The 11,002-nt window shown below is 48.6% G+C and overlaps 1 protein-coding gene across 8 annotated transcripts in view; it reads left to right on the top strand.

The window, feature by feature from the left end:
- Tmem63a (transmembrane protein 63A) overlaps window positions 1–11,002 on the top strand; it is a 35,155-nt gene that overhangs the window by 18,281 nt on the left and 5,872 nt on the right. For all 8 annotated transcript variants that reach the window (XM_034520694.2, XM_034520693.1, XM_034520697.2 and 5 more), the window contains exons 10-18: window positions 1,025–1,105; window positions 1,332–1,455; window positions 1,629–1,762; window positions 2,919–3,056; window positions 3,513–3,666; window positions 7,598–7,704; window positions 7,801–7,887; window positions 8,290–8,352; window positions 10,833–10,995. In XM_034520694.2, the coding sequence (XP_034376585.1) occupies window positions 1,025–1,105; window positions 1,332–1,455; window positions 1,629–1,762; window positions 2,919–3,056; window positions 3,513–3,666; window positions 7,598–7,704; window positions 7,801–7,887; window positions 8,290–8,352; window positions 10,833–10,995 (1,051 nt within the window). The remainder of the gene's footprint in view (window positions 1–1,024; window positions 1,106–1,331; window positions 1,456–1,628; window positions 1,763–2,918; window positions 3,057–3,512; window positions 3,667–7,597; window positions 7,705–7,800; window positions 7,888–8,289; window positions 8,353–10,832; window positions 10,996–11,002) is intronic.

Genomic DNA, 11,002 nt, shown 5'->3' on the forward strand with positions numbered 1-11,002 from the left:
AAAGGGACCAATCTCTTCCTTTGAGTGGCTGGGGTTGGGCCCTGTGGCTGAGCAGTCTGGCAGTGAGCCATACCTCAGTCCTGCTTGTTCATATTTCCCATGAGAAATTTCCACCAACCAAAAACTGAAAGAGTATACATTTGTCTTTTTATCTTTATGTTATTGAAAAAAATGCCTCTGGGGCTAGGGATATAACTGTAACGATCAATAGAGTATATGTTTAGCATTCACACGGTCATGGGTTCAATCCCTAGCCACACAGACACACAGACACACAGACACACAGACACACAGACACACACACACACACACACAGACACACACACAGACACACACACACAGACACACACACACAGAGACACACACAGACACACACACAGACACACAGACACACACACACAGAGACACACACAGACACACACACAGACACACAGACACACATACACACAGACACACACACAGACACACAGACACACACACACACACAGAGACACACACACAGAGACACACACAGACATACACACAGACACACACACACACACACACACACACAGACACACACACACACAGAAACACACAGACACACAGACACATAGACACACATACACACAGACACACACACAGACACACACACACACACACACACACACAGAGACACACACAGACACACACACAGACACACACACACAGAGACACACACAGACAGACACACACACACAGAGACACACACAGACACACACAGAGACACACACAGAGACACACACACACACAGACACACACACACAGAGACACACACACAGACACACACAGACACACACAGACACACATACACACAGACACACAGACACACACACAGACACACACACACACCCCTCTTTGTATTGAAGCTCTCCTCTTTGGAAACTTTGGTGCAATTATCAGACAGAAGCGTCATGACTCCCATGGAAGGGTGGGTAGGTGTGGTCATTCTTGCAGGGATGGTTTCTTTCAATGTCTTTTTCTTTGCCTGTCTTGCTGACCACAGGGATGCATATCCCACATGTGAGGTGGTGGATGTCCAGTTGTGTTACAGTGTGGCTAAGCTGATATACCTGTGCAAAGAGAGGTAAGAGAGGTGGATTCCAGACTTTGGCTGGCCTGCAGCTTTCCCACCCCATGCCCCGGGATGCCCACTTGCTTCCTTGCTGGGACCCTTCGGCTGGCAAGGGAGGAGAGTGGTCCTGCCTCTTTCTGGATCTCAAAGCTAAACTCTTAACCCCGATGGTGACTGTTGGCTGTGTCATGGTGCCAGGATGGAGGGTCTGAGTTTGTACCTCACCCCCACCTTACAGAAAGAAGACCGAGAAGAGCCTTACCTATTACACAAACCTGCAGGCGAAGACAGGCCGACGTACCCTCATCAACCCCAAGCCTTGTGGCCAGTTCTGTTGCTGTGAAGTCCAGGGCTGTGAGCGGGTGAGCCATTGTACCGATCTGCCTGGAGCAGGAGACAGGCAGGGTTCTGGGGCTAGGGATGTAATAAGTGATAATATGTTCAGCACACACACACACACACACACTCACACACACACACTCACACACACTCACGGTCATGGGTCACATCACCCAGGGGCTGTGTCTTCTGACAGGAAGATGCTATTTCTTACTACACTCGAATGAATGACAGCTTGCTGGAGAGGATTTCAGCCGAAGAATGCCGGGTCCAGGACCAGCCCCTAGGAATGGCCTTTGTCACCTTCCGCGAGAAATCCATGGCTACCTAGTAAGTACGGCTGAATCCCTGATCCCACCTGCTGGCTCTTGTCTCTTGGGTAGAGGCACATTGCTCTCACTTCTTGGGAGAAGTCCAGTTTATATCTGAGTGACAGCTGGTAGGGCAGGGCGTGGCATGGTTCTTGCTGATCCTGACCAGGGCCTCTCCCAGCTGCCCCAGTCCACCCGGCAGCTTCTGTTTGTAGCCTTCTGTCAGGTGGATTGACATGCAGGACCCAAGGACCTCCTCTGTTTGTTGACAGATGGTCCTTGGAGCACTCTGGGTGTCCATAGCTACAGGATCCTGGAGCTTTAAGCTTACGTGATGCTCACAGGCCTAGGCTCTTGTGTCATCTCATCTTTGAGCACTAGTGTGTGTAGGGTGCAGAGAAGAAACCAAGCCTCTTGTGCTTTCTGTGCCTCGGGCATGGTGGCTCTGGGGATGGTCTCTGGGATGTTACCAAGGGCTCTTGTCTCAGACTGTAGCAGTCGGAAAAGGAGACACTCTTGGGCAGCAGTGAAGATTCTGTGTGTTTCTTTACGGGCAGCCAAAACAAACTCAGATGCTTTAGAAGCCGTAGATGGTGGGGGTGGGCCCAGAGTCTTAGGAGGGAACTTTAAGAACAGGCAGTGTATAATGTGACCTGGTGCTATTCCTGGGGACAAAGTGACGGCTGGCTGGTAAGGTGGAGCCACTTGGCTGGAACAGAATCAGCTTTAAGGTCCAGTGTCACAAGGAGGCGTAGAGGGCGGCCCCTTGGAGCATGCTGTAGTAGGGCTCCTTGCTATGCGGAAGCTGGGCCAGGTCTGGGATGCTAAACCTGATGTCCTGGGCCTTGGCTTCTTTGTCTGTAAAATGAAGCAGTGACCTTTTGCCCGTTAAGTCATGGTGTCGACACATCGCAACCTGGAGTGTGGCACTTTTGATCATTTGAGACAGGGTCTTAAATAGTTAAGACTGGCTTGAGCCACACTATGTGGCCGAGGCTGGCCTTGTCTCTTCATGATCCTCCTGCCTCAGCAAGTCAGTCTTTCCTAGCACTAATTATAATAAGACAGTGACGACTGGGTGGCGTCGTGTGGTCTCAGTCTTTTCTGTCTGCAGTTGCTGTGGGTGTTGGTGGCGCACAGGTGAACTTCTGTAACAGCTTTGCATTTCTTGACAGCATACTGAAAGACTTCAACGCCTGCAAGTGCCAGGGCCTTAGGTGTAAAGGGGAGCCCCAGCCATCCTCCTATAGCAGAGAGCTCTGCGTCTCCAAGTGGACGGTCGCCTTTGCCTCCTATCCTGAGGACATCTGCTGGTAAATTCCCAGCCCTGGGATGCGTGGGAGAGAGACCCAGGTTCCTGAAGGGGATGCCTGCTTACCTGGGGCATAGATATGGCCTGTCTTTTTTTTTTTAAACGTTTAAAAACGAATATTTATTTATTTATTATTTTATTATTTTTTGGTTATTTTGAGACAGGGTCTCAGTATGTAGCTCTGGCTGTCCTGGAACTTACAATGTAGAGCAGGCTGTCCTTGAACTCAGAGATCTGATTGCCCCTGCTTTCGAGTGCAGACAATAAAGGCATGCGCCCAGCTTTCTAACAAATATTTAAACATCTACAGTATGCCAGATAGTGTTCTATTTTCATTGGTTTTATTATTTTAGTTTTGCTCTTGTGATCCAGAGGAGCCTCGGCCACAGGCACTGCTGTTGTTGCAGATGGTTTGTGTCTGAGAGATTAAGCCTCTCGGCTGGTGTTGTCTCTGCAGGAAGAACCTCTCCATCCAGGGTGTTCGCTGGTGGCTCCAGTGGCTGGGCATCAACTTCTCTCTGTTTGTGGTGCTGTTTTTCCTGACCACGCCCTCTATTATTATATCCACCATGGACAAGTTCAATGTCACCAAACCCATCCACGCACTGAATGTGAGTGACCAGCCTGCAGGAAGGGGGGGGGTGCAGAGACCTGGGGATGGAGGGTTTGAAGCAGCGGGTCAGGCCGCTCAGCTTTAGTGTGTGTGTGTGTGTGTGTGTGTGTGTGTGTGTGTGTGTGTGTGTGTGCAAGTGTAGAGGCTAGAGAAGGACATTGGTTGTCTTGCCATATTACTTTGAGACAGTCTCTCAGACCTGGTGATAGGCTAGTGGCTAGAACCACTCCCCATCTCCCCCCTTCCCCCGTCCTGATCTGTTTCCTCTCCCCATCTTCCTGCCTCCACTACTTACAGTGCTGTGGGCATAGGCATGTGCAAAACTGGCTTTCTACATGGGCTGCTGGGGATTTGAACTCAGGTCCTCATTCTTGCACCACAAGCAGTCTTGTTGAATGGAGTACTCCCAGCCTATGTCTGCCCTTTTAAGCTGGAAGCAGGCATGGCGATGTTTATTGTAGTTGGTGCCTTTATGGTAACGCAGTTATATTCACTGAGTGGAAGTAGTCCGTGCTCAACGGGAAAGAGCATTTCAGTTGAATGAAGTGTATTTAGCCTGGAAAAAATGTGAAAAGTTTGTGAAAAATTGCATAGTCATTTTGATAAGGTTATGGTGAAAGCGGAACACACAGGTGTGTGATGGCTCACACCGGCAATCCCAGCACTTGCAAGGTAGAGGCAGGAGGATTAACGCAAGTTCAAGACCAGCCTGGGTGACAGAGTGAGGCCCTCTTTCAAAAACAGACCAGCCATGTCTAGAGAGATGTCTCATGGTTAAGAGCACTTTTTTTTTTTTTTTTGGTTTGGTTTTTTTGTTTTTTTTCCAAGACAGGGTTTCTCTGTGTAGCCCTGGCTGTCCTGGAACTCACTCTGTAGACTAGGCTGGCCTCCAACTCAGAAATCCACCTGCCTCTGCCTCCCAAGTGCTGGGATTAAAGGTGTGTGCCACCACCGCCCAGCGTTAAGAGCATTTTTTTGCATTTATAGAGGACATGGGCTCTGTCCCCAGCACTACCTCAGACAGCTTATAATTAATTGCATGTCACTCTGCTCTCCATGCCTGACTGAACATATACTCACAGAGGCAAACACACATACACATTTAAAAACAAACAAACAAACAAACAAAAAACAACCAATCAAACAAAACCCCCAATACACAATGTAGAATTACTTTTAAGCAGTGCTTCCAATGACACACACACACACACACACACACACGCACACACACACACACACACACACACACACACACACACACGCACACACACGCACACACACGCACACACGCACACACACACACACGCACACACGCAGAGAAGGGACATAAGGCATAAGACACATGAAGAGAGAGTTGTTAGTTGGAGTGGTGGGACGCCTTAGATCAGAGGTTCTCAACCTGTGGGTCAGTACCCCTTTGTGGGTCAAACCACCTTTTCTCAAAGGTAGTATAGTAGATATTGTGCATACCAGGTGTTTACATTACAATTCATAACAGTAGCAAAATTACAATTGTGAAGAAGCGATGAAAATAATTTTATGGTTGGGGGGTCATCACAACATGAGGAACTGTATCAAAGGGTCACAGCATTAGGAAGGTTGGGGACCACTGCCTTAGATGGTCAGGCATGATAGATATTCAGATGTCATAGTGCAAATTTGTAATCCAGAGGTTGGGAGGGGTCCTGGCACTGTGGTCTTGATGGTGTAGTCCTGGCTTTTCATCCATTGCTGACGAATTCTGAGCCTTAGTTTTTCATTCATAAGCTGGAACTGATCACCTGTTGTCCTGGCCAGCAGGGCATTAAACAGGAGTCCGGGTAGGTCATCTGAAAGAGAAGATGGGGGGCAGGCGAACACAAAGAATGGCGATCTGTCTCTAGTCTGATCAAATCACAATTTTTACTTTTTCACACAGGGGTTATATACACAAAAAGGCAGGATGTGGGGAAGGGGATGTCGCAGGAGCGTAGGTGTTCAGGGGGAGTACAGATATCTTCCAGAACAGAGTGTCAGCTGGGCGAAGCTGTTCAGGGGACAGGTCACTGTGACTCTGCCTATGATTCACTTGTCCTTATCTAAGTTGGTACTACCCATCAAGGCTGCCTATTTACAAGGTCTATGATGACTTAGGCTGGCAACTTTCCACCAAAGCTACTTGTTTACAATATCTTATAGCTATCTGTTTCAGTGTTTCCCCACAGAGACCTGAGACTTTGTGTTAGCAGGCTGACTTAGGCCTATGGCTGATTTCAGGCCTTCAGTGTATAAGCATAGCTGCCCCCCTGACAACCTGTCACGTGATATTTAAAAACCACCTAAATATACAAAGCACAGTTTTTTTTAGACTGACAGCCAGTCAAATTCACTCTTTTGCCAATTGATGCAGGACAAAGCCTGTTCTTTAGAAGGCAGGTCTGCTGGTTAGAGTTCCCTTTGTCTGTCTTGCATAAATTACATTCCTGTTTAATCACTTCAGATTCTAGGTTTTCTTTAAGTAAAGGAAGGGTTTGAATTGTATATGTTGCTCAGTAGTAAAACAAGAAAGCAGGCACAAACCACTTTATTCTGTCCTACGTACCCCAAGTAAATGAAGACGCAAAGCAAGCACTTAGACATACTTGCAAAAACACTTAAAATTTAGAACCTTCTAGAATTCATGTTCCTTGGTTTTTTCATACTCAATACACTCTTTTAAAAAAAACATTATTTTGTATGTGTGGATGTTTTGTCTGCAGGTATGTCTGTGCACCACAAATGCCTGGTGCCCGAGGAAGCCAGAAGAGGGTGTTGGATCCCCTAGAACGAGAGCTACAGATGGCTGTGAGCCACCGTCTGGGTGCTGGGAATTGAACTCATGTTGCTCTGGAAGAGTAGCTGGTGCCTTTAAACCACTGAGCCATCTCTTCAGCCTCCGGTTTACTCTTATGTAATTCAAAAACATATTTTCAGAAATTTTTCTTTTTAAGAAAAAATCCTTTTAGAAATTTCTTTTCAAAATGTTTAACTTTATCTTTTAAAGTTTTAATATATTTATTTTTGAGGTACTGGCAATGGAATCCAGGGACGTACACATACTCAGCGAGCGCTCTGTGTGAGCTCGCACCCCTGAGTGACTCAGACTCCTTTGTTTTTAAATTTCTGTTTTTTTTAAAGAGGACCAGCCTCTTTTTTTTTTTTTTTTTTTTTTTTTTTTTTAAGATTTATTTATTTCATGTATGTGGGTACACTGTTGCTGCCTTCAGACACACCAGAAGGTGACATCAGATGCCTATTGCAGATGGCTGTGAACTACCATGTGGCTGCTGGGAATTGAACTCAGGACCTCTGGAAGAGCATTCAGTGCTTTTTTTAATTTTTTAATTTTTTAATTTTTTTATTTTTTGAGACAGGGTTTCTCTGTGTAGCCCTGGCTGTCCTGGAACTCACTCTGTAGACCAGGCTGGCCTCGAACTCAGAAATCCGCCTGCCTCTGCCTTCCAAGTGCTGGAATTAAAGGCGTGCGCCATCACCTCCTGGCCCTCAGATTCATTTTTAAGGAGAATTTCTTTCAGTTTTTATGTTCCTTCAACCAGTGAAAATAAATTAGATTCTGTAGTGTTTGTAAATAGTACCAACTAGTATGAACAGGATTCGAATCAGACACCACGGAGCTGACTCTTCACGTGGAGAGGCCTCCAAATAGCAGTTGTCAGCTTTGCACTGAGGTGTAGAAGCCTCCTCCCTCATCTGGCCCATCAGATGAGTAGACCTCACTGCTGTGCGGGGCTGTGTAACCGTACAGTATGACTGTTTCCTTGCCCACGTTTGAGGACTGCCCACCCTTTACCCAACTCAGCTTTGGCTTTGAAGGATGGCTGTGAGCCACCAGGCTACCAGTGACCGCAGCCCAGTACCATCTTGACTCCGTGCCGGTCCTTGCCTTCCAGAACCCCGTCATCAGCCAGTTCTTCCCCACACTCCTGCTCTGGTTCTTCTCCGCGATTCTTCCATCCATTGTGTACTACTCCACGCTGCTGGAGTCCCACTGGACCAGGTGAGCATGGCCTGGGCCTCTCAGCCCACCGGGGCAGCAGGCACACTGTGGGATCTTACTTTGACTGCTCACAAACTCACCTCTGTTCTCCCGCAGGTCAGGGGAAAACCGGATCATGGTGTCGAAGGTCTACATATTCTTGATCTTCATGGTGCTGATCCTGCCGTCCCTCGGGCTCACCAGGTCCCTTCCACCTCCTGCCTAGTTATCCCCAGTCAGACTCAGAACCTAGTTCTATGCTGTGTATTCTGGAAGTATCAGTCCTTATAAGCAAAAGGCTTGTGAACAAAACTTACATCGGACTTCCCTGGTAGGGAGGGGGAGGGGCTGGTCCTGGCTGTATTTATCTAGTGGGGGGAAGTGCCAGTTAAACCTGTGTGACCTCAGGGGACAAATGTCTCAAGGTTGGGACTGCTTTTAGAGTGGAAGAAAATGAGAGTGTCTCACACTGCATTCGTGTGAGGAAGAAAACTGGAGGGTAGAACTTGGTGTGAGTAAGACCTTGGGTTTCATCTCCAGTATTGGAAATCAAACAAACAAACAAACAAATGATTAAAAAACTTATGGAATTCATCTGCTTTTCAGTTTGGATTTCTTCTTCCGGTGGCTTTTCGACAAAACTTCCTCGGAAACCTCAATCAGGCTAGAGTAAGTACTGGTTCAGCTAACATCCAGAGTCTGGGACTGAGGAGCTCTGGGGGAGTGGGGTGGGTGGGGTGGGGGAGGCTGTGGCAGCAGTGAAGGCTGCAGCTCTAGGTAGGGCTGCCTTGACCCCTCCCCATCCCCTTCAGGACAGGCATCCTCCCCTGGAAATAACTGGCCTGTGCGCTCACACCAGCCCCTCCCACATTCCTGGAGCATGTTGTGGGAGCTGACCTACTTTGCAGAAACGTGGTTGTCTTTTAGCTCAAGACTCAATTCGTGGTTCCCACTTTCCTTGTTTGAGACTTACTTACAGACCACAGAGCTGTTGGGGAAGGTTCTTCTGGGTTTTAGTGATGCCCCAGTCACAGAAGGATAATAATTAACCATAGTGTCAGTCTAGGCTGTGGGTGGTTTTTGTCAGGAGAATGGAGTTCAGTTTAGGGCTGGTGTGCGTCCCTGATAGTGACTGTTATTTAAAATGGCTCTATGCTCTATGCTAAATGTTTGAGTCCTTTACTTATTTGACCCTTACAAGAAGTATGGGGGGGGGGGGTAGGAGATGAATCTGTGTGGAAAGTGCTTGCCGTGTGTTCTAGGCACGAGGAGACAGACAGGAGGATCCAGGAGCCTATGGATAAGCTTCAGCAGTAGGTAGGCTCTAGGTTCAGTGGGAGACAGACAGGGTCTTGGAAAATAAGGTAGAAAGCCATGGAAAAAGACACACACACACACACACACACACACACACACACACACACACACACACGCGGGGGGTGGGGGGGAGAGACAGAGAGAGAGACAGAGAGACAGAGAGAGACAGAGAGAAACAAAGATGAGAGAGACAGAGAGAGACAGAGGGACAGAGAGAGACAGAGAGACAGAGAGAGAGAGAGAGAGAGAGAGAGAGACAGACAGACAGACAGACAGACAGACAGACAGACAAAGACAGAGAGCGCGCGCTATGTGGTAGCTGTTATTCCTATCCCCACCTTACAGATAACGGAGTGCAGAAATACGAGGTTATCACCGGAGGTTCTCCAACTAGTTACTCAGCCCATTGCACTATACTTGAGGGTTTTCAACAGCCCCGAAGGCTCCAGGTTGGCCGGGAATGATTATGGGGGAGGCTAGCCTGTAAAGATGGAGCAGTTGTTTCTTGCCGACTTGGCTGGTGACACAGGAGTGAGTAGCTACAGATAGACATACACCTACCGAAGTCACCCTTTCCGGGGTAGACATGGCTTCTGACGACCACATCCAGTGGCCAGCTCTCAGTTCCTGTTCTCAGTGACTCCTCAGCCACACCTGTCGCACCGGCTGAGGCTCTTCCCAGTTCTTTCCTTTAGCACTGAACTCTGTTCTTGCCGTCCCTACCCACTGCATCTCCTTTGCTCCTCCTTGGGACTTCCTGCAAAGCTAGGTGTTGGCTACCTGAGGGCTCCATCCTACCCCTCCTCCTCTGGACTCAACATCATTGCTATTTGGCTGCTGAATTAAAGTCTGTACACGAACGGGTGAGGGGTATGCTGTTCCGGGCTCCATCCCCAGTGCCAAGAAGTTAAAAAAAATCCAGTGTCCATACCACCACTTTAGAGTCTTCTATCTCCTGCCTCAGCTTCAGGTGGAGCCCCTGCTGTGCACTGTGGACTTTACCTGCCCTAACCCAGATCTGCTATGCCCCAGTTCACCTCATAACTCTCTCAAGTTGGCCCCCCCAGAAGCCTTGGAGTGTACCCTACCTTTTCCCAACCCTCTCCTCCCTCTATCCAGTCTATCAGCAGACCCTCCCAGTTCCATCTCCAAGAATGATAGAGAATCAGATCCTGCCTCCTCACCTCTACCAGTCCCACCCTCATCCAGTACACAGGGAGACTGTGTCTACTCTGTCTTTCAGCCTTCTGTTCTGTCCCCCTCCCCCATCTGCCCACTGCTTTCCAGGGCTGCCTGCCCTCTTACTGCTGCTTGGCACTGCCAGGCCCACAGCTCGTCATTAATGTCACTATCCATGGTCTCTTGGTGTCCAGGTGACCTGCTTGCTCAGTGGCCTTCTGATCAGCCTTCTGATCAGCTCGTTGACATTGCCCCCAGCTGGACAGCCCCTGGAGCACTGCCTGCCACACTGTATATTTCTGAATCTGATTGTGTCCCTGGAGAGTGTGCAAATGCAGAGACCAGGGTCTGAGGCGTGGTTTTTTATTTTATTATTATTATTTTTTTTAATTTTGAGAAAAGATCCTGCTATGTAACCTAGAAGGGCCTAGAGTCATGATCCTCCTGCCTCTGCCACCTCAATGCTGGGATGACACGTGTTACAGTTTGATTTTGTGCTTGGCTTTCAGCACAGTAACTGACACGTGCGTGGTCTCCACAAACGTGTGCTGACTGAGGGGTGTGGCGAGAGCCCTCCTGGAGACCCCCCATTATTTTTCCAGCTGGAAGGAAGCTCTGGGCTCCCCAGCTAACAGACTTGTACCACGTCCTAGGTGTGTCTTCCTGCCAGACCAGGGTGCCTTCTTTGTGAACTACGTCATCGCCTCAGCCTTCGTCGGCAGCGGCATGGAGCTGCTGCGGCTGCCCGGCCTCGTCCTCTACACCTTCCGCATGATCATGGCCAAGACGGCCGCTGACCGCAGGAATGTTAAGCAGGTACCAC

This window comes from Arvicanthis niloticus, chromosome 16 (assembly GCF_011762505.2).
Source record: "Arvicanthis niloticus isolate mArvNil1 chromosome 16, mArvNil1.pat.X, whole genome shotgun sequence".
Lineage (NCBI taxonomy): Eukaryota > Metazoa > Chordata > Mammalia > Rodentia > Muridae > Arvicanthis > Arvicanthis niloticus.